This window comes from Mastigoproctus giganteus, chromosome 6 (genome assembly GCF_048544385.1).
Source record: "Mastigoproctus giganteus isolate SK-2022 chromosome 6, ASM4854438v1, whole genome shotgun sequence".
Taxonomy (NCBI): Eukaryota; Metazoa; Arthropoda; class Arachnida; order Uropygi; family Thelyphonidae; genus Mastigoproctus; species Mastigoproctus giganteus.
The window spans coordinates 42140139-42164620 of NC_143580.1; the positions used below are offsets into that span (position 1 = coordinate 42140139).

At 36.7% G+C, this 24482-nt stretch overlaps 1 protein-coding gene across 1 annotated transcript in view; it reads right to left on the reverse strand.

The window, feature by feature from the left end:
• The window catches only part of LOC150084194 (alkaline ceramidase 3-like), a 102854-nt gene extending 80668 nt beyond the window's left edge, over positions 1 to 22186 (reverse strand). The window contains exons 1-3 of the mRNA XM_090376154.1: positions 21998 to 22186; positions 12031 to 12141; positions 618 to 670 (exon numbers count right to left, since the gene is read on the reverse strand). Coding sequence (XP_090232280.1) covers positions 618 to 670; positions 12031 to 12141; positions 21998 to 22100 — 267 coding nt within the window. The 5' untranslated portion in view covers positions 22101 to 22186. The remainder of the gene's footprint in view (positions 1 to 617; positions 671 to 12030; positions 12142 to 21997) is intronic.
• Positions 22187 to 24482: the final 2296 nt, after the last annotated feature.

Here is a 24482-nt window from a genome sequence, read left to right on the forward strand (position 1 = left end):
TTGCTCCACAGAGCCACAGCTGTTAGCGGAAAATTTGCTACTCAGGGTTCACACACTTTCAGGATGCTTACTACAGGAAGAGTTAAGAATCCCTCCAGTCTCCAATGGAGTTTGAATAGAGACCGTTCTAAATGAATGGCAAAACCACCACACCATCACAGAGGATGCATTACTTTGAAATATATCATATGTTTCTGAATACCCTATACTTGTTAGTGCCTGAACTAGGACCTTTAAAACCTTAGTGAACTGAGTAGGGTGGGAAGGAACTATGGACATCTTGTCCTAATATTAATAATTATACAAGTAATTATCTAATATTACTTGTATAATTACTGAATAATAACTAATCACTGTGAAAATAAAATAAAAGTACTGTGCATGTGAGTGTGCAATACTATGCTACTTTCTTTTTCTAGCAATTGGTTCATTAATTTACAATAAGTCCAAAGTCTGGTATAAAGGATCACAGAAATTACTAGAGGGTTTAACTGCTTTGCTCAAAAAAAAAAAAAAAAAAAAAAAAAGCTTGAGAAACAGCACATGATGTAAATATTGTAAATTCTCAGCAACACATTTTTCATTGCAGTTATACACATTTTTTTTTTTCAACTTACTTGCATTTCATACAGAAGTGTCATATGGAACCACCAAGATCCTATTCCAACAACTGGAAATGCAAAGAAATTCAGTTACTCAATGGAATTTATCATACACTATTTTGCTCTTTTACTGTAATTATAATTCTTTTGCATAGCAATGACAGTAATTTGTCACTCTTATAGCATAATAAAAAATTATCAAAAGAAAACTGTAGAAAGTGAAAACATTTAAATTAATATTAAATAAAACCAGAAAATTAAAACACTTCACTTTATCCATGACAACATGTCTCTTTAGACTGAAAGAAAGAGTTTTCTCTTTAGAATCGAATGAGACCTGAAAGTCTCATTATTGCATTATGATCATCATCTGCTAATGGCTCCTTGATGCAAAAGCATCTTAAAAAAGTGTTTTGCATTAAGGGACATATTTTTTTTCAAGAATTCAATATTAGTTGAATTTCTGGTAAAGATAAGATCAAGAATACTGTCCACCCAAGTGATATCTCTAACATGTTGGTAAACGAGAACACTTTAATGACTTTATTTTTGCCAAGAATGCAACTAATATTGTCTTCCCAAGTGGTGTGTCTAACATGTTGATATAAGCATTCATCTACAAGAAGTGTTCAATGAATAAGTGTTTTTTTGGGGGGGGGGGAGGGGAGGACCATTCCTATGGTTATATGTGCCTGAATGTAAATTTAAAAATGCTACTGAACAGTATTAGGTGGGCTGCAAAACTGCCAACTTTGGGGAGAGGATACAAAAGCTAATGGTTTAATGGCAACAACAAGTAGAGATGACATTTATTCTTACTACTTCTATTGAAACAAGCAGTAGTCTGAAAAGCAAAATTTTAGGGAATTGCAAGATCTGCTGGGCATCCTCATTGGACAAACAAATGTATGGGTTGTGTTAGGGTTACTAAGAGGATGGTTGGTTGAGTGTTTGATTTTTTTTTACGCAGCACTGAAAGCTTAGGCCTATTAAGAGGAAACACAGATGCATATATATTATGCTCCTAGTATTAGCATACTTGTTAGTATTCTATAATGCTAGGAACTAGTAAATAAATTTGATGAATTTGGAGTATTGGTTAAATCATCAAATGCAGACATTATATGGATATTACACATTACAAGGATTACATGCTTAGACACAGGTGATGCAGAATTTGGGTGTGGTCAGTAACAATGTATGCAGAAAGTGCACCATTTATTTATTTCCATTTAATAGATGGTTCCAGCCTGATAAAGTCAAACCCACTATGGCCATGTAAATGTGAAATATCATACATGGTCAAAGCCAATCAATGTAATGATGTGTATGTTTTTGTGTTTCTTAGCATAATGTTGCATTATGTTGTTTGGCAAGAAACAGTTCACAATATTAGGACCTCATTTTTACCAAGTTTTTGGTTCATAATCCAAAATCAAAAAATATAGAATCCAGTTCCAGAAGTCACAATCTTAAGATCTGTAATAATTTTACACTACCAGAAGTAGAATGATATTATAAATCAATATTCAGAAGAGTTGAACAATTCAAATCCTGAGGAATCAGAGTCCTCAACATGAAATCCATCCAGAACAGAAATTCAATGTTACAATACCACAAGGATAAGTCGTGAACCTAGACTACAGAGAAAGGTTATAAGAACTGAGCGGCACCTCCATAGCCAGGTGGGCAGGAGTAGCAGTGCGTAGCACACGCTTCTTGATTAGACCGGGGTTCGAGCCTGTGACCACCAAATATGGAGGATGCGGAAAGGTCAGGGAATGACCACCGCATACCCCCGGAGCAATATGGCCTTGGTTGCTAATGCTCCTAAAAAAAAAAACCAAATAACAAATAAGAATTGAGAAGTCCAATATGATACTAAAAGCTCAGTAGTCCAACATGATTCTAAAAGTCCAATAATTACACTATTCCTGTATATCAGTAGATATACAAGAGCAGAGTGGTTATAAATATAGTTTTAAGTTCATAAATCCAAGAGTTCAAAGATTTTTCATAGAACATTCTTAATTTGAAGCCTAATCAAAAGTTGACTCAGTTAATTTTCTTATACTAAATACATAAAGTGCTCTATCATTAATAACTGGGCATCCCTCTGCTGATAGTCATGTCCTACTCAAACACCATGTCACACATTGCTATAATATACTCTTAGGCTTTCAAGGAGACAGTACTATGATTGTGAATGCAAGATGTCATGACTGATAGGATTAACAGATAGCTAGCACAGAATGAAGAAACTGTGACACATAAGCAATCAGTCCGTATGTAACATTTCAATGGCACTAGATGTGATTTTCAAATGAAAAAGGACTGGTGCCAAAACTGTCAGAAAATAATCTGGAAAATCCCTGAAGCTGAAAGAATGTGACAGGAGACCCCTAAAGAATCATACACTTGGAATACAGGTTGACATCGCAGCACTCACAGGCCCTCAGTGAGATTATTAGGACACACGTCAGTACCAGTACAATTTGCAGGATGCTGCATGATGTGGGTTACCACAGCTGTACAACTGCTAACCATGACTAACACCAGATGATGTATAGCTTGGTGTAAGGTCTGCTGTTCTTGGGCTGCAGCCCAATGGAAAATTGTGCTTTGGAGTGATAAATCACACTACATGGTCTGCTAGTCCAATGATCATGCCTAGAAACAGTTACCTGCCAAATTACATCATCCTAAAAAAAGAAGTTTGGCAGAGATAGATAGCATGATGGTCTGGGGCTGTTTTTTACAGTTTGGCCTGGGACCATTGCTTGTTTTGGACAAAACCAAGAATGCTTATGCATATCTAGATATCTTCAACAACCATGCACCTTACCAACATTGTAGCAACACATTGGGGAAGGCCCATGCTTGTATCAGTGTATCAGCAGGAAACACTCCATGTTGTACTGCTCACATTGTGACAGACTGGTCTGAGGACATGAGCATTTAAAAGTTGGACTGGCTAGCCCAATGCCCTGACCTCAATACTACAGAGAATCTCTGGGACGAATTGGACTGTTGGGTGTGCAAGAGGAGACTGCCTAAAAAACATTGGAAGCCATAAAAAAAAAATTCATGGATAATGTTCCATGGAGACTAGAGCATGTCAAAAAGGCTAAAGGTTTGTTTCTGCAAACTTTATTAGTTTTCTTGAAATTAGGGTTATTTGCAGGCACACGGGTGTTCATATATTAATGGCAGGGCAATGAATATCCTAAGCATATTCTTAAAATCCAAGTTTAATTCCTATTTGACTATCAGCCTGCTCTATTATTAGCTGAAAATTCATGAAATAGCTTGAACAAGTCATACCCCATACCCCAGGGTGTGGTGAAGGGCTGAGTTGAGCTAAATTCCTTGCTAAGCAACTGGCACATATAGGAATGTCAACTTGCCTTTCACGTTGCAGGTAGGAATGACCCTTGCATGCACATATGGTACAAACAGTATCTTTAATAAAACAGCATTTTATAGATGTGCAAAACTAAGACACATTGTAGGTAAACAAAATCTCTTGAAATGATAACTTCACCATCTAATAAAAATCCTAATAGATTTCTCAAAAATGAATGTACCTTAAATAGAATTTTATTTAACCAATTTTCCTCTGCTGTCCCCTTTTTCTTGAAAACTGAACACGAGATTAACTAAATTTTCTACAACAGCACGTTAGGAAATCAGAAAAAAGCAATACAGTAAACCCTCTATTTAATGGACCCCGATATAACAGATTTCGGATTTAATGGACCGGACAAATAATAATACAGTAATGTACATATTAATCTCAACCATATTATTTTTTTTAGGTTATACAGAACTTTGTGTTATTATTAATTAAAAATTAATAATAATTACCTATTTCCATTATTGTTTTGATAATCAAAGAAACCAAGTACTCTTAAAGACATTATGAATCAGTTGCCTGTTATTTACACCAGCTCAAAGAATGTGTGGTTTACTTCAGAGATTTTTTCTGACTGGTTCTTCAACCACTTTTTCTCTGATGTGAGGCACTTCCAGACAGAAGTTCTGAAAATATCTTGACAAGTTAGTAAGGATGGCAGAATTAAATGTCTTTTTTTGCCTCCTAACACAACTTCAGTTATTCAATGGACCAGGGAATAATTGCAGCCTGCAAGAGGCTGTATAAGAAGAACTTTTTTGGAAGAAGTAATGGTCGTGTTGGAGGATGAAGAAGAAGATGCAGAAGACAACAAGAGGAGCCAGGACACTTCAGAATCTACAACATTAAGCCTGCACTTTTTTAACTTTGCAGCTGCTTGGAAGGAGATGAAGACTACAACTTTGGCAAATGGTTGGAAGAAGTTGTTGTACAATATTGAACTGGATTTGGATTTTGAAGGATTTGAGATAAATGACTTTCGGTGCACCCTTGTAAATGCTGGCAACCAGGAAACAACTGAAGATGTTTTGAAATGGCTTGAAAATGATGAAAGTGATCCTGGCTACCAAGTCCACACTGAAGAAGAAATTGTGGACTAGGTTCAATATGGCAAGGCAGGGAAAGAAGAAGACATTGAGGAAGGGCAAATTACACCAGCACGGTCTACACTGTCTGAAATGAGAAATCTCATGGACATCACCATCCATTACGTAGGGACATCTTCTGACCCTGAAATTGTCACTTACTATGAACATTTTCGGCAGTTCAGAGCGATCATTATTAAGAAACAACATCAGAGTGGCAAACAACTGAAGCTGGATGCTTTCGTTAAGCAAACTTCACCAACTCCAATTCCACCTCTAACTGCTTGTACATATCAACTGTCTATAAGCAAACAGATGACGCCAGCGCCTCCATTTGTGAAAATTTCTTAAGAATCTGAAGCTGAGGATTCCCCTTCACCTCTACCTTCAGATACTGAATAACGAATACTGTACTACTACCCTCTGGTCAGGGCAAAATGCTCTTCAACTACACTGTCAAAAAGGTGAGTAAATATTACATATTCTTTATTATAATTTAAAAATTTTATATTGTACAGTACTATATTGTATTAAAGCTTTTTTTTTTTACATTAAGAACAATAAAAAATCCCCCCCCCAGGTTACATTTGTAACCTGGGGGGGGGGATTTTTGTCCTGTTGTCTGTTTTCTCTGGGAGAGTGCCCAGAGAAAACAGACAACAGGATATATGATGAAAACAAAAGAGCTTCTACAGAAAAATCAGAGAGGAGAAAGAAGGCAATGGACCCCCCACCCAACCAGAAGGTACTCTAGGAGTTCTGGAAAAACCTATGAAGCAGTAAAGTTAGCCATAACAGCTGTGCTCCCTGGATAGATCTAGAAAGGAAGAAACCAAGAACATACAAGAAATGACAAAATGGGAGATTTGGAAGGAAGAAGTACAACAGCGGAAGCTGTTGTACTTCTGTTGAAGTGGAAGCTGTTGTTGTTGTTATTATTTGGTTTTTAGGAGCATTAGCAACTAAGGCCATATTGCTCCGGGAATATGCGGTGGTCATTCCCTGACCTTTCCGCATCCTCCGTATTTGGTGGTGATGGGCTCGAACCCCGGTCTAATCAAGAAGCGTGTGCTACGCGCTGCTGCTCCTTCCCACCTGGCTACGGAGGCGCTGATCTGGAAGCCCCACAAATGGTGAACCTTAGGTATAGATAACATCCACAACTACTGATACAAGAAATTCAGCTGCATGCACAGCCACATAGCAGAGCAGTTCACGCAGATAATAAGGCTATGGACAAAGACATCACAAACCCAGCAAAGTACAGACCAATCACCTGTCTCCCAACAATGTACAAGATACTGACCAGCTGCATAACTAAGACAATATCAAACCACTTGGAGAGCCAGAACATCATTGCTGAGCAGTAGAAGGGATGTAGGCAGAGGATGCAGGGAGCAACTGGCCATTGACGCTGCAGTTATGGAGAAGGCCTACAAGAAACACCGCAACTTGTACTAAACTACTGCAAGGCCTTCAGCTCTGTGTCCCACAACTGGCTGATAGAAACACAGTCACACTTCTTAGGAGTAACCATGGCAAAATGGAGGACCACCATCAAGGCTAAGATCATCATGACCAGACCAATACCCATCAGAAGAGGAACCTTCCAGGGAGATGTCAAGCCCACTATGGTTCTGTCTAGCACTCAACCCACTGTTCACCATGCTCAATAACAGCAAGCACTGATGTATCCTAAAAGGGAGGAATAACCTGTACATCCTCTCTCATCTGATGCCGCAACTGCGAATCAACTCTAACCAGTTACACCGGATCACCGAAGATTTCAGCACTGAATCAGGTTGCAATTTGGCCTAGACAAATGTAAGATTCATGGATTGCATCAAGCACATCCAGTAGGATGAAACTACCAGCTGAAGACTGATGAAGAGATTGAAGCCATGACAGAAGGAGAGACATACAAATATCTGGGGATGATGCAGGCCCACTACACCAGTTAGAACACAAGGAGTAAGAGAGTTGTTTGCCCACCAAACTGAGAAATACCATCAGACTGAGAAGCCTGCTAAAATCAAAGCTAAATGGAAGGAACATGGTCACAGCCATAAACACTTATGCAGTCCCAGTACAAGCTGGAGGAGATCTTGTGATCGATCAGGATAATGATGACCAAGAGTTGCCAACACTACCCAAAGTCGGTAACGAGAGACTGACCACAGCCTGTAAAAAAGGTGTGAGAGGATTGATTGACCCCTCAATGAACAAGAGAAGAAGGCGATTAAGAACCTATGTGAATATTTCCAGGAAAACACATCACCAATCTACCAAGTCATAAGACAAACAGCACACAACACTCTACCTCAACAAGAAGACCAAACTGACAAAAAAGAAACAGACAGTAAAATGGATGAAGACACTCCACAGCAGATGCTACAATGATCTCCATCAAGACTAAATAGATAAGATTGCTTCCAATGCTTGGTTCATGAATAGAAAGCTCTTCCCCAAGGTTGAAGGATCCATGCTTGTCCAAGACTTGGTAATCAACACTAGGAACTACATTGCCAAGAACCCCAGAATAACAGATGACACAAGTTGACGATGCCACCTGGCCCCAGAAAAAATCCGGCAGATCACTGCAGGATGCAGGGTGATCACCCAAATGAATTACACTCACAGACGGGACCAAGTGGCTAGGATAACATGTCAGAAGCCTGCGCAAAATTACCAGCTGATCAAAGAAAGTTGACTGTATTACAAATACGAGTCTCGGGCTGTACTAGAGACCTCTACTCAGACTATACTAGGACTGTGCCATAATAATGGACAAGATGACCCCCCCCACACAACAGACCAGACATAATTCTCATTGACAAAGAAGGAAATGGCCAACCTGATTGACACAGCAGTGTGCAACACTGGCAACCTCCAGAAAACATACAAGGAAAAGATGAGGAAGTACTCAGACCTAAGGCAATAATTCAAAGAAATGTGGGATATGGAACAAGTAATGACCATTGTGATCATTGTGTCAACCATGCCATGGTGCCAAAGAGCCCCCATAAGAACCAAGCAACAATAGGCCTCCCACAGAACACTTACATTGAACTCCAGAAAGCCGTAATCTTGAACACCTGTAGGAGAGTAAGGGAGTTTCTCGACCAACAGTAACGATAATAATAGTACCTGGACAAATATAACCACCCCACACACTTGGTACCAGTACCGGTTATGGGGCGGAAAAAATTCCATTAAAAAAAAAAAAAAAAAAGGAAAGGGTTTTGATGATAATAATAATAAGAAGAATCACATATTTGAAGCCTAAAGATCAAGATACAAGAAACCCTGCAAAATACAGGCCAATCACCTGTCTCCCAACAATGTACAAAATCCTGACCAGCTGCATAACCAAGAAGATATCAGACCACTTGGAGAGCCAGAACATCATGGCCAAACAGCAGAATGGATGCAAGCAGATGAGCAAAGGATGAAAGGAGCAATTAACCATAGATTCCACAGTTATAGAGCAATCTAACAAGAAGTGCTGCAACCTATACATGGCTTACATCTATTACCACAAGGCCTTCAACCTGTGCCTCCTGGCAGACTAATAGAGACGCTGAAGATCTACAAAGTCAATCTGACAGTGACAAACTTCCTAGAAGCAACAATGGCAAAATGGAGTCCCACCATTAAGGTCAAGAACATCACAACCAGGCCAATCAGGCCCCATCAGGAGGGAAATCTTTCAAGGAGATGCCCTGGGCCCACTGTGGTTCTGTCTAGCACTCAACCTGTTATCCACCATGCTCAAACAGCAGCAAATATGGATATAACCTCAAAGAAGGAAGGAAAAACCTGTACATCCTCACCCACCTGATGTACGTGGATGACATCAAGCTCCACGTGGCAACTGAGAAGCAACTCCAGCAACTACTCCGGATCACCAAAGAATTCAGCAATGATATCAGGATGGAATTTGGTCTCGACAAATGCAAGACACACAGACTGCATTGGGGAAATTAGTCAGACAAAACTACTAGCTGCAGACTAGTAAAGAGATTGAAACCATGACAGAGGGAGAGACCAACAAATACCAGGGGATGATGCAGGCTCAGCAGTTACAGTACGAGGAAATCAAGCCTGCCTGACTGAAAAATACCATCAGAGACTCAGAAGCCTGCTGAAAGCAAAGCTGAATGGAGGGACACAGTTATAGCCATAAACAATGCAGTTCCAGTGCTAACATGCTCCTTCAGATCATAGATTGAACTAACACTGAGCTGTAGGATATAATGAGAAAGACAAGGATGACCAAGAGCTACCAACACCATCCGAAGTGAGACATGGAGACTAACAATAGCTTGGAAAGAGGGAGGAAGGGGCCTGACAGACCTCATTGAGCAACAGAAAACAGCGATAGCTAACCTGAAGGATTCTTCCAGAAAAACACAGCAGCACTCTACCAGGCCATAAGGAAGACAGATAAGCGGCATACCCCACTCAACTTAAGTGAGTGGAGTATGGCACAAACAAAGCTAGAAAGATGGGCAAAAAAGACACTCCATGGCAGACACTACAATCAAGATCATCAAGATCACATTGATAAAATGGCTTCCAATGGATGGCTCATGAGGGGGATGCTCTTCACCGAGACTGACGGATTCATGCTCGCCATCCAAGACCAGGTAATCAACACCAGAAATTACAGAAAATACATCGCCAAGGAGTCTGAAATTTCAGATGGCATGTCATCAATGCCACCTGGCCTCATAAATGATCCAACATATCACCGTGAGATGCATGATGCTCACCCAGACTGAGTACACTTGTGGACATGATCAGGTAGCCAGGATAATACATCATAAGCTAGCAAGGAAATACCAGTTTAACTTGTGTTACAAGTATGAACCCCAGGCAGTACTAGAGACAACAACCCACAAGCTGTACTGGGACCACGCTATAATAACAGACAAAACAATCCCACACAACAGACTAGAAATAACTCTTTTCAACAAGAAGGAAAAGGCTACCTATCTGGTTGACACAGCATTGCCCAACACTGGCAACAAATGCGAGGAAAAAAATCAAGAAGTACACAAACCAAAGACAGGAGATTAAAAAGATGTGGCATATGCAACAAGTAATGACCATCCCAATCATTGTGTCAGCCATCAGTATGGTACCAAAGACCCTACATAACAGCTTAGCAGCAATAGGTCTCCCAGGAACACCTACAAGGAATTTCAGAAAGTCGCAATCCTGAACATCAGCAGGATAGTCAGAGAGTACCTCGACAGTAACACCAGATATAACAGCCATCCTGTGTACTTGGTAGCAATACCAGTCACAGGGTGGAACCCCCAATCAGGGAGAAATAATATAAGGACAACAATAATAATGTGAACAGTTGCAGTCATTATTATTAATGTTTTTTTAAGTAGTTCTAAAACCTTCATTCATAATCAAACATAAAGTTCAGAACTTATGGTAATTTTTTCCTTAACTACATTGATAAATGTAATTAAACCAAAAAGGTTTTGGTATTTAAATACACAAGTTATCACTCTATCAATTCATTTTTAAAATATTTACAATGTAAAACAGAAATGTTCCAGTGCTCCATACTCTTGCACTCTACAGTGTATGCATAAAATGCATAAGTATAAATGAAAAAAGATTTTCTTCTTTCAACTGAAATATTAATATTGATATTGTAAAAAAATGTAGTTAACAACACATATGGATCTGATGATAACTTTTCTTTTATTGGTATAATATGCTACCTGGTCCAAAAATGATTGAATTTTATTGTATATCAAAAGAGAGACATTTCAGTTTTTGAATGTATTCCTTCTCCTGCTTCAAAATTTCACACTACATCTCTGTTTCCTGTCTACTTTATTAATTTTAAGCATGATAATTGCTGATGTCTAACAAAGAGAAATTCTTCCTGCATAAAAATGCTTTCATAAATGACAAAGGTTACAAAACTGGCAATATGCCAGCATTTGAAGGGAAAAAAAAAAAAAAAAAATTCCAAAAGCTTACTGGACATTCTTAAGCAGAGTTCATTAATAAAATAAACAACAAAAAAAAAAAAAAAAAAATCCAAAAAAAACTAAGCAATTCTTTAAAAAAAATTAATTTTCATTAATCTAAATTACTAATTCTTCTTTATTGCTTAGATTCTGCTATACAGGAACTTGTTGCAGTTATGCTTCAATTTTTATCAGATATAAGAAATTGAGCAAAATCTCAATTTCATGTCTGATATTTTTAACTTTGCAGTTATTTGACTAGGAATAATTAAAATTACTGCAAAAAAAAAAAAAAAAAAGGCAAAACTTATTTCAATAAAAAAGAAAAAAGTAATTAATATATATAAGTTTTTTAAATAGTGATTAAATTTATGGAAGATTTAGATATGCTATTAGAGGGGTTGGACAAATGAGGTGGGTAGTGGGTTTTTTTTTTTTTTTTGGCTGCTTGCTTCCTTGCATCATTTTCCAATATTAACAATAATAATGTGAACAGCTGCATTCATTATTATTAAGGTTTTTTTTAAAAATAGTTTTAAAACTATTTAAAATAATGTATGTGCAAATTCATAACCAAATACAATTTCTAGCTGTAGTTTTATCAAAGAATAATAGCAGGATTTATCAAATAAGAAATATTTATTCTAAAACACAATATTTCTTACTACTTCTGATTTATTTTTATAAATCTCAAATGCAAATTTATAACTATTTTAACCTTAAATAAGCATAAGCACAATACACATGCAAAAAAAAATGATATTTGTCAGCATACTGAAGCTGATGATTAGAATACAGACCAATCAGTCTTTACCAATATTTTATCAATATTTCAAGAATAACAATATGTATTACATTTTATAGAAGGTACTAAATGTTTGTATTACTGTGTGCTTTCAATAATCATTATCCATAAAACTGCTTACCTAACAAGAAAATATGGCACACTAAAAATCTCAGTTCTAATTTGTCTTGCCATGCAAGCCACCCTGCCCACAAAGGAGGAATAATCATAGCTAAATTACTTAAGGTGTTCCCTGAAAATAAGAAAACATTTAATTATATCTGAAAATCATTTCAAAGTATACCATATAACTATAAACTAATCTTTTACTGTAAGTTAATATAGAGATATAAATGTAGTTATGTACTGTATACATATATTGTTACAGTGCAGAAGCACCCAAGCTTAGTAACTTGAGAGCTGCATATAATAGTTTTAAAGGCTTGGGTGCTGCAAGCTTTTGCAAATGCATACTAAACTTTTATTAGATAAAATATATATAGTAATAGTATTTGCCATACAATGCAAGGAAACTAGAGGCTTTTGCTATACTGGCAAGAAAAAAAAAACACCCCAGTAGATAAGAAAATACATATTACTTGCTCTCCTCCTCACACAAGTAACTATCCAGTTGACCTTTGAACTTGTTCAAACTGTCAGCCTCAACTACCTGCAAGGGTAACTTGTTCCAGCAAATCAACAACTCGCTGGCTAAAAGAAAACTTACTACAATCTAAGCTAAACCTCAACCCCTATAATTTTAATTTATAACTCCTAGTTCTAGAATTCTTTAGAACAGTGAGAATTCAACTTTCATTCATTTTATTAATCCCTAAGAGCCTTATAAACCTCAATCAGGTCACCCGTGAGAAGCCAAGTTGCCAAGCTCTGTAGCCCACAAACTTTTCCTCATATGGTCATCCTTTTTTCGATCTCACCATTCCAGTTACGAGTGTTTGGACCCTTTCAAGAAGCTCGATGTCTTTTTTTCAGATGAGGTCTCCATACTTCAAAACAGTATACCAAATGTGGTTTTACAATTGCCTTATAATGCAATAAAAATCCAATGTATGCAATAAAATAATGTATGTGCAATATAAGCATATATACAATAAAATAATGTATATGCAATATAAGATGCAATATAATAATGTATATGCAAGATAATAATATAATAAAATAATGTATATGCAATATAAATTTATTCTTCAGATCAAGCCATTTCAAAATCAGGATTAACAGCTGTAAATACACTTAACATGCTCATTAATAAATAAAGTGACATATATTGTGAATAAAATTAATATATAATAAAAATATTAGGATATATCATGAAATTACAGGAAAAATACTGTGAATAATAACAATAATAATAAAAAGTTGTAGTCAAAGCTTTATGTAATTTTTATATATTAGGGTATGTAAAAACATAGAGTAACATATTTCGGAGGGAAAACTGTGCCTTCTCCAACAGCAAAACAGCATATGAATAATAACAGCACAATAATTTTCATAAGGCAAGACACAGCTGTCTATATATTTCTCTATGAATAAAGAGACCATGCTAGTTTCTTCAAAATTAATGACAACTGAAAAAATCATGAGACACAGCCAAATATCAAATTATTAAAACACCGAAATTATATATTTTGGTTGCTACTTGTAGTTAGTTTTTTTTTTTTTTTTTTTGTTTTATTCTCTTAAGGTATTCTTGTAAGACATGAATTTTTCTTGCCCACATGAAATTTATTGCCACACCTCATAATAAACAAATAACATCATTACACTAAATTGTATTATTAGTTGAAAATTTTTGTACTCATTTCCTCTTAGATTTTAAAAAGAATTAAAAGATAACTTATTTTGTGTTTCTGCTACAATGTAATAAGCAAATAGTAATAATTTGTTTATTGGTATTCAGTTTAATAAATATATATGAGGGCTGTCGAATAAAGAATGATCATAATTTTACATGAACAACCATACTGCTTGCTATTTCTAGCTGAGCTGAGGAATTGAAGAATAAACCAAGATGCATCATATAGCAACTGTGCACTTGGCTAATGCACACAGTATGACCTTAATGGTCGGTCAAGTTTTTGTCTACGTAACAATGGATGTCACATGTGAGGAACACTATGCTGCTCACAAATATTATTTCTGTCTTAAGAAAACATCAACTGAACTGCATGAAATGTTAAAAGAGGCTTACAGTGAATTTACACTTCTATATAGTACAGCTCAAGTGTTTTAGAATATTTAAAGATGGACATGATTCAACCATAAAAATTGGTGGTCCTGGATCTCCAAACACTGTTGTCACTAAAAAACCATAAACACTGCATCTGCAATTGTGAGAGAAGATGATCATATAACAGTATAGCAACTAGCAGATAATGAGAATATCAGTAAGATGCATGCACAGTTTTCTCCATGACCATTTGCATATGACACATGTTTGTGTATGCTAGGTTCCAAGCCTACTCACACCTGAGCAACAATTCATCATTTCAACCCAGAAAGTAAGAAACAAAGCTCTATTTGGAAATCTATGTCATCACTAACACTGAAAAAAGCAAAAGTTGTGGCTTCTACAGGAAAAGTTATGGTCATCTCTTTTTCTGATATTTAAGAAATGGTTTATCAGCATATTGGGCCATGTCATAAGACTGTTAAGGGACCTTACTACAGAACTGTACTGCAGATTTAATGGGATCACACTCATTTCAAATGACTGCAACTGCATGCAGATAGGTGGATGCTGTGTAGTGACAATGTGAGACTTCATACTGCTCGTATTGTCATCGAGTGTTTAGCCAGCATTAAGGTCTAATGTGCTCCTCACCCGCCCAAAAGGCCTGATCTTATAACTGCGGGTTTTTTTTTTTTTTTTGTCACAGCTAAATAAGGAGCAGCAAGGAAAATATTTCCAGTTGTCAGAAAACGTAAATACATCAGAGGCGATTCTCAAATGCAGGTCAAAAAATGGCTTCCACTATGTTTTGAAGAATGGCAGGAAATTGGAGAAAGTGCATTTCATCAACTTGGGAATACTTTAGAAAGCATGTTTTAAACAGTATTTTGTTTGGATTTATTCGCCATTAATAATAACCATGTATAAACCAGATGCAGAAATTATCATTAACCAATAAACCTCAAAAGATGCACCTTCAACATATAAATCGCTATTTTAACTATTAAATGCATGACTATTTGATTTTATACATGCCATCATATTGCTCTTTAATATTTAAAATATTCGTCATCTGAGTATTAACATTAACGATTTTACATTTCGAGAGAACAAGGTGAATAAAAGTTTTGCTTCCTTGTTTTCTGCACAATAAGATATCACAATTCTATTGAACAACGTTACTTCTTGTTCTACAGAATTGTGATAATGTAATAAATAGAATGATAACAATTCTGCATTTTGTCTATGATTTTATCTATTATGTTGGGAAGAAGGTATGTTTAAATACAGACATCAGGTAAGTTACACACATCAGTTCACAGGTGATTTTAAATTATGCATTGGTAGATTTTGTATTAAAAAATTGGTGTTTTGTTGTTTAGGTCAACAGATGGTAGTTTTGAAATTAACAGTTATTATCTGTTCAGCTGTGAGATGGAAAACAAAAGCAACCAGTTTCATAAATACAAAAAGTTTAATTTAAATAATTACTATTAATCAAAAGCATGTTAGTGGAGTAGTACACCCAGAAATTTTAGCTGGTGGGGGAGGCAGAGAATCCATACATTCCATATTGATAGCTTTTGCAAGAATCAATACATGACAGTACAATTCTATAATATCAAAACAAAATTATCTTCGGGGGGGGGGGGGGGGGGGGGGGGGGGGGGTTAACTCTACACAGCTTTTTAGAGCTTCAAAATATTTCAATACAGTTTCCCGGATCTTTCATATCAAACATACACGAGCTTTTTTTTTTTTTCGATGTGACATATCCTTGGGGGCAACAACAGAGCAAATCTGATCAGTCACAAAAAATGTGTTACAGAAGTGATATCATCTGCAGCTTCGGCCAGAGGAGCTTCCCACACTCCCACCACTAGTCTGTGCCGAGAACTCACTAGTAGTGTGATTAGAGTGCATGATGCATTTTTTGTGACTGGTACGATATCCTTAGGAAGAGGTTAGCGAAATCCAAGCCAATAGCCTCATTACCCATTTGATTGTAGCCATTTGTTGAATTGCATTAGTAGAGGCGTATCATGCAAGGAAGAAGGCTTATATAGCATCAGCCAAAAAAAAAAAAAAAAAAACCCTTCCTATTCAATCCAAATATTTGTCTAGTTCTCCCTTGAACTTATTTAAGTTGTTCACCTCCACTACAACAGATGGAAGTTTTGTTCCAACTTCTGTTCCAATTAGCAATATTGAACTATCAACTAGCAATATTGAGTTTGCTCAAATCACTCAAGGCCTTATACACCTCAATTAGATCACCTTGCAGGTACCTAGTCTCCAGAAGCTGCAATTCGCCTTTCTTGGTAACAGCAACCCTTTGTTCCACACACCAATCTCATTGCCATTCTCTGTACTCATTCCAGCAGCTCTACATCCTTCCTAAAATGAGGCCTCCAGACCTGTATGCAGTACTCATGGTGTGGCTTGACCATATCCTTATACAAAGAGACAATCACCTCCTTATCCCTGCTACCAAAATTTCTGTATATCATTAACAAGATCCCATGAGCTACTCTTGCAGCCTGTCTGCACTGCTCAGAAAACTTCATATCTCACTGCACCGAATTACCCCGAGGTTCTTTTCATTCTCCATTAACCTGAGTGTAGTACCACCCAGTTGGTACATTATGCTGGGGTATTGCAAACCACATGCAGAACTTTACATCTGTCAATGTGAAACTTCAGCTGCCACAGCTCAGCCCATTTCATCAACTTTTCCAGATCCTGTTCAGTAGTATACTATCATTAACAACCCTGCCAACCTCCATATCATATTCAATTTAGACACTAACCCTGATATACCTTCATCAATATTATTGATAAATACAGAATACAATAATGGGCTCAACATCAAACCCTGGGGACTCCACTAATAACATTAGTCCACGAAGAGAAGTGTCCATTGATTACCACTCCTTGTCTTCTCCCACTCAATCATCCTTTTATCTATTGTAGCGACTTGCCCTTAATGCCATACTGCTCCAATTTGTACAATAGTCTTCCATGTGCAACAGTATCAGAAGCTTTCCTAAAATCCAATTACATATCAAAATTATTTTTTGCATCCAGTTCCTTTGGGATCAAATCATAGCATCAAATAAAATTTGTCAGACAGGACTTCCCCTTAAGAAACCCATGCTGTATCTGAAATATAACTGCAGTCTTTTCTAGATGACCCTGCACTGCTTCCTTAACCAGTGACTCCATTATTTTCCCTGATTACCCATACCAAGTTAAACTAACAGGTCTGTAATTACTCATGTCACCCTTTGATCCCTCTTTGTGAATTGGGGACACATTTGCACATCTCCAGTCCATGGGGACCTCCCCTGAGTCCAAGGAAGCTTTCATAATTATGGTAAGGGTTTGCTTACATCCTTTAATATAACTGGATAGATCACATCTACCCAGCCTTATGTATGATTTTTGTATGTAATAAAAAAGGCAATGGTATGGTGTACTGCATGCCACAGGAAAGAAAAAATTGTACGTGTGCCGATCATGCAGGGTATATGGTTTAATAGTATAATAGGTACTTTAATAGGCAGATGGCCTAATAGTATGATGCCAAAATCATACTTCCTACAGTTACTGTGTGTGTGTGGTATGGTTGTTTATTGGTGCATTAGCTGCTATGGCTATAGTGCCCTACAGTTACTACTGCAGGAAGTATGATTGCAACAATACAAGTATTTGTCATATGACTGCAACAATACAAGTATTTGTCATATGACTGCAACAATACAAATATATGTATTGTTGCAGTCAAAGGAAATTTCGTGTAAAACCATCTACCGCACATTCTCGGGGCACACACAATTTGTTTCCCTGGGGCATGCAGTATATCATACCATTGCCTTTTTTATTACATACAAAAATTTTAATTTAAAAGACCGTTAGCACATTAGGAGATATATAAATTTTGTTTGGGAGGGCAGCAGCAGGAGAATTCATACATTTGTTGATACCTGTAAAAGTTACCAATGTAGAAATATTGGTAACTCCCTCCCTGCAAAACAAAATTTCTGTATATCCTACTGTGCAAACAGACTTTTAAATTAAAATTCCTGGTATTCACGGGCTCTTCTCAAAAATTCAATTAATGTTTTATTTTCTCTTTCTCTAGTATATGTAAGTCTTCAGTCATTATTGAAATACCTGTACTTTTATTTTAAATTTTGGAAAATAAAATTATAATAAAAGATATGTTTTACACTTTTAAAGCAAGCATGTCCTAAGTCACTTTCTCAAATCCAACTCCTCTCCACACACAAGACTATTGGAGGACCACAATAATCCCACCTTTTTTCTTATAAAAAAAAGCACTGCTTATACTTGAATGTATGAAGGCAAACAATTGTTTCTAACACCTATAAAATTCAAAGTTGTTATAAATGGATTAGGAATATTTCAATATTCCTAATCCATTTTGAATTTTGAAAATTGAGGCAACCCTACTCATACAATTGAATGTACCTGTATGTTTGCATGCATATTACATCCATTTATACATACTGGAAAATCAAGTAAATAACATTAACATAAAATATTAATATTATTTATTGGAATAGGATACACAAACAGATTGCTCAATAACAGCAATAAACAAAGGTGGAAATGATTCTTGCATTGATTCTTGTCACATGCATTAGCCAGAAAAGGAGGAATGGAACATTACAAGACATGCTAGGGAGGTACATGGGTCTAGCAATTACATGGGCTGCAAAAGTTACTAAAAGCACTAACATACATATTTATTAATTAATTATATTTTTACTGCAAGTTTTTACTTGCAGTAAAGAATTGATGTTTTATGTATCGTATCTTTTGATATGATACAATATACCCAACACTGCATGTTTCACATAGATATAACTGCTTATACTAATTTTTGGGGTATAGTATATATATGTTTGATAATTCTGAAGCTGTGATAATGGCAGCTTATTCAAATTGAGAATGGCACACATGCATCTCATATATGGACTTGTTAGATGTAATGCAGCTGAGGCAAGGCATCTGTATGTAGAAAACTTCTCTAATCATCATGTGCCAAACAAGACCTTTGGAAGAATACATGAACACCTTGAGGAAGCTGGTTCATTTAGAAAACAAGTTTCAGATGATGGAAGACACATCAGCACCCATTCCTCCAAATCAGCAGTTCTGATCTGGAGGAATAGGTCCTCAATCACGTTGATTACATTTTCAAAAGAACACATCATAAGCAGCAACAAAACTTCTTTAACAAATTATATATTTTGAATAATTTTTGTACAAACAGTTGAGACTAAATGCCAGACTTAAACTTTACAAATCATGTACCTCTTTTCTTCTTCCCTTTTTTTTTTTTTTTTTCTGATCTTTTTGTAGTGACAAATTGGGGAGTAACATGTATTTAATATTAATTAGTATTTAGTAAAGTCCAAAACATTGGCAAATAGACTAAATAAGTGCTCTGATCTCAATGTTTATTCGCGTAAATGCGAATGCACTATACATTCCATTCACATTTACCGAGTGTATATTTTCATCACTATATATATACACACAGTTAACTTATTTATCATTATTACTTTTTAAAATTATGGTACTACTTGGGAGCATCAGGTTTGTAGTGACCCCAACCAACCCACTAGTTATATATAAATCTAGCCCTGGTATGGATAGCATTATATATAAATATATAACATAGATACATATAAAAACAACAAAATTAATGTAAATTTAAAGAAGATTAGAGACTTTTAGGGAAAGTTGGAAAATTAGAGAATACTGGAGAAATTGGAGAAAATTAACATTCTCCCTCATGACCATACTACTTCCTCTGGGGCTTTGAGCAGACATATAGCCATACTAGAGGAATGTATTATACATACGAGTACGTATAATACATTCTTCTAGTATGGCTATATGTTTGCTCAAAGCCCCAGAGGAAGTAGCAGATGTATGGTCATGAGGGAGAATGTTAATCTTCTCCAATTTCTCTTAATTCTCCAACTTTCTCTAAAAGTCTCTAATCTTATTTAAATTTAAATTAATTTTGTTGTTTTTATATGTATCTATGTTATATATTTATATATAAGGCTATCCATACCAAGGCTGGATTTATATATAACTAGCGGGTTATATAATTGTCATTAGACATAATTCCACTATATATATGCTTACAGTAAACACCGGTTACAACCAAAGAAAGAAATCAAATACTTGCATTGAAAAGAAACTGAAATAAAATTCAGGAATGACGTTACTACACAAATATTGCTGTACGAATGAGGAACTAAAAAAGGAATATACAAAGGTGGTTCAATAAAGAATTGCCCTCACCTACTTCCACTTATCGCAGAGTCATGATATTTTGTGTGTAGCATCATGCATATCTCTGTACTAAAGGTGTAAAATTTCAGCCCTGTCTTAATTTATTTTTCTCTTCGAGAGCTGAACATGTGACGAAGTAGCATCATGGACAAAGTTGAAGCCAGAGCTGTAAATCGGCATCTGTTCTTGAAGCGGAAATCTCCTAAAGAAATCCATGAGGAGATGACTGCTGTATATAATGATGAAGCCCCATCCTATAGCATTGTGAAGCACTGGCATAGACAGTTTAGGTGTGGTTGGACATTGGTAGAATCTGAGCCCATTCCAGGTCATCCCCATTCAGCCATTGATGACAGTATGATCAGAAAAGTGGAATCATTAATCATGGAAGATCGCTGGATGTGTGAATTGTCCCAGGAGGTGAAGATTAGTGTGGGCTCTGTTGAAACAGTCCTTCATGACCAACTCCATTTATGGAAATTGAGTGCAAGATGGATTCCCTGATTATTGACAGGTTTCCAGAAGGCTGATCAACAACAGAAATCACAAGAGTTGTTAGCCCTGTGCCAAAAAATGAGGAAGACTTTTTCTCTCGTCTACTCACTCAGGGTGAAAGCCGGATACACCATTTTGACCCTGAAAGTAAAAAGCAGTCCATGGAATGGCGACATCATGGTTCCCCAACCCCATTATTAATAATCAGTCATTATTACGCCTTTCTCATCCGAAAACACTGTCAGCAAGACCTTTCCTGCTGATGCTTGTACCCTTGGCTCCTTAGGCAAGGGTCCAAGCATCTGCCTTCTTAGGCAAGCATCAGCAGGAAAGGTCTTGCTGACAGTGTTTTGGGATGAGAAAGGTGTAATAATGACGGATTACCTGCCGAAAGGTAGAACAATTATAGGTGCCTATTATGCCAACTTACTCACAAAATTACGGGAGAAAATCAAAACATGTAGGCGTCGCATGCTGTCCAAAGGTGTGAGAATGCTTCAAGAACAATGTGCCAGTTCACACTTCTGAAATTGCAACAACACAAGCGGCCACTTGTGGATATGAAATACTGCCCCATCCAGCCTACTCAACCGATCTTGCGCCATCGGACTTCTTGTTTCCTTTCCTCAAATCCTTTCTTCGGGGGACCCACTTCCCTGACGACGAGACACCCATTTCTGCAACAGTCATGGTTTAAAGACCAACCTCACCACGTCTATAAAAACGGTATCCGTAGCCTCATCCATCGAGGTGGAAAATGTGTAAATCTGCACAGTGGCTATGTAGAGAAGGACTAAAACCTATGCCAAGAATCAACAGGCTAGCATAGATAATGCAATCTCTAATTGAATATCTACGAGGGTGCAACCTCGTAAATATGCAATCTCAAGCTAACGTTACTATAACCAAGTCACGGAAACGAAACTTTGACAAACATCAACAATTACAAATGTACGCAATACTTACAAAAAAATATAAGAAGCATTTAGTTTAATACTAAGAAACGCAGAAATATTAATTAACGATTGTAAGGCAAAGTTATCGCATGCTTAGAAGAAACAGCGCGGTTCAGACTACTCACAATATTCGGCAATATAATACGTGGTTTCATAATTTTTTTCACACCAATCGAGTGTTGCTGTCGGCTTACCCCAGAACCCTTCTCTTTCATTAACTGGGGCCATTACGTTATAATTTTTCTTACGATCTACTCTCAAAGATACTACAGAAGCCCTTTAAATGCAACGGTAACGCACATGCAAAGATGCACATGACCACTACACACACACCAACGCCACTACTAAAACCTAGCGAGCGCTTCATTAGTCTCCATGGTACAAATACGTCACGTTATAGTCTACAGGGCGTAGTCACGTGATCCGGTTTTTTTTTGATATCATTTTTTGGTAGAAAAATGAACGAATGAGTGCCTCTTCTGAATTGCTAATAAATTAATAAGTTACGTGGAAGATGCTTAGACTGGATTGCAGGAAGTTTTATTTTAGTCAGCGAGTTATAAATTACAGGAATAAGTCACTACATGGGTGGTAGAGACTGACAGTTTGGGGAAAATCAAAGGTCAGCTGGATTCAAAGGTCACCTACGGGAAGAGGGAAACGCATAGGTTGTCTGTTTCCTTTTCTTTTATTAATTATTTATATTTTTTAATTTTCTTCTTATTTTTTCTTTCATTTTATTTATTTATTTATTTATTTGGCTGGTGCAGCATAATCCATAGGCTTTCTCGTACCATGTGGCCATTGCTAATACTAATCATCATGATCATCATTGGCCATTTTCAATCCACAGCAGTACGAAGGCCTCTTCGGCAACTTTCCAGTTCCTTCTGTTTTGTGCAATGGCCATCCATTTACTACCCACGAACACGTGAATTTCATCTCTCCATCTCCGTCGTTGTCTTCCAGGTTTTCTTCTAGCTCTTCTTGGGCACCCTTCTGTTATTTTCTTAGTCCATCTGTCATCATGCCTTCGAACTATGTGTCCTGCCCAAGACCATTTTAGTTCTTTAGTTTTGATAAAAATGTCGTTTACTTGAGTTTGCTGCCTAATCCATGTGTTTCTTTTCTTATCCAACAGTCTGATTCTTAACGTAATTCGTTCCGTTCTTCGCTGTGTAGTTCTCAGCTTCTCTTTCATTCTTTTGGTGAGTGTCCAAGTTTCACTTCCATAAGTCATGGTGGGGAGTATACATTGGTTCATTATTTTACGTTTCAGACAAATTGGGACATTGTTTCTCAATATATGACTATATTTCCTGAATGCTATCCATCCAAAATTTATTCTTCTCTTGACTTCCAGCCATTTATCAGTATTACAGCTAATAACTTGTCCCAGATAAGTACATGAAACCACCTTTTCAATTGCTGCTCCTTCAATGATTATATTCCTTTCTGTGGCATACTCGTTCATCACTACTTTTGTTTTAGCCATATTCATCTTTAGTCCGAAATCCTTACTAACTCTGCATAACTGATTAAGATTTTCTTTTAATTATTTGGGATCATGGCTTATGATCACAATGTCATCTACGATTTGCAGATGGTTTAGGCACTGTCCATTCACATTGACTCCTTTCTGCGACCAGTCTAATCTTCTGAAAGCTTCCCCAAGGGCAGTAGTAAACAACTTAGGAGATATTGTGTCTCCTTGTCGAACTCCTTTCTCAATTTTAAAGTTACTGCTGTCTTTGCTTAGTCTAATAAAGGAGGTAGCGTTCTCATATATTTTCTTAAAAATCATAATATATGGGGTATCTATGCCTTGTCTTTCCAGTGCCCGAAACATTGCCTTATGCCGTAGGGAGTCAAATGCCTTTTCATAATCCACAAATGCCAGGCATAATGGTGTTTTATATTCATTTGCTTTCTCCATTAGCTGTGATACGTGAAGGTGATCCATAGTTGAGAATCCTGTTCTAAAGCCAGCTTGCTCTTTCGATTGATTCTCATCAAGTATTCTTTCTAATCTGTTAGTAATAACCCTTGTGAACAACTTTTAGATGTGGGATAACAAGCTAATTGGTCTATAATTTCCAATTTCTGATTTATCTCCTTTCTTATGCAGCAGAACTATGATTACATTATTCCACTCTTTAGGCGTCACGCCTTTTCTAATGCATTTTGTGAAGAATCTTGCCAGTTTCTGTGTTATGTCTCTTCCTCCCAATTTTAACAACTCTACAGTAACTTCACCTTCCCCTGGGGCTTCCTGATTCTTCATTTTCTTCAATGCATGTTCTACCTCATCAGGAAGAATATCGGGTAGGTCGTATGTGTTACTAATTTATGATCCATCTTTCCCACTGCTGGTATCATTCCCTTACTCCTTGTATAATTCTCTATAGTAGTCTTCTGCTATTTAAATCATGCCATCTCTGCTTTTTATAAGTACACCCTCGCTACTCTTCAGTTTCAGTACAGTATCATTTGTTTTTCTGTATTACCGCTCATGGCTGCTGATTTAAATCTTTTGTTTTCCTTTAATGCTTGTTCTACTTTTCTTGTGTTATATCTTCTTATGTCCTCTCTGAGTCTCTTTCTAATGGC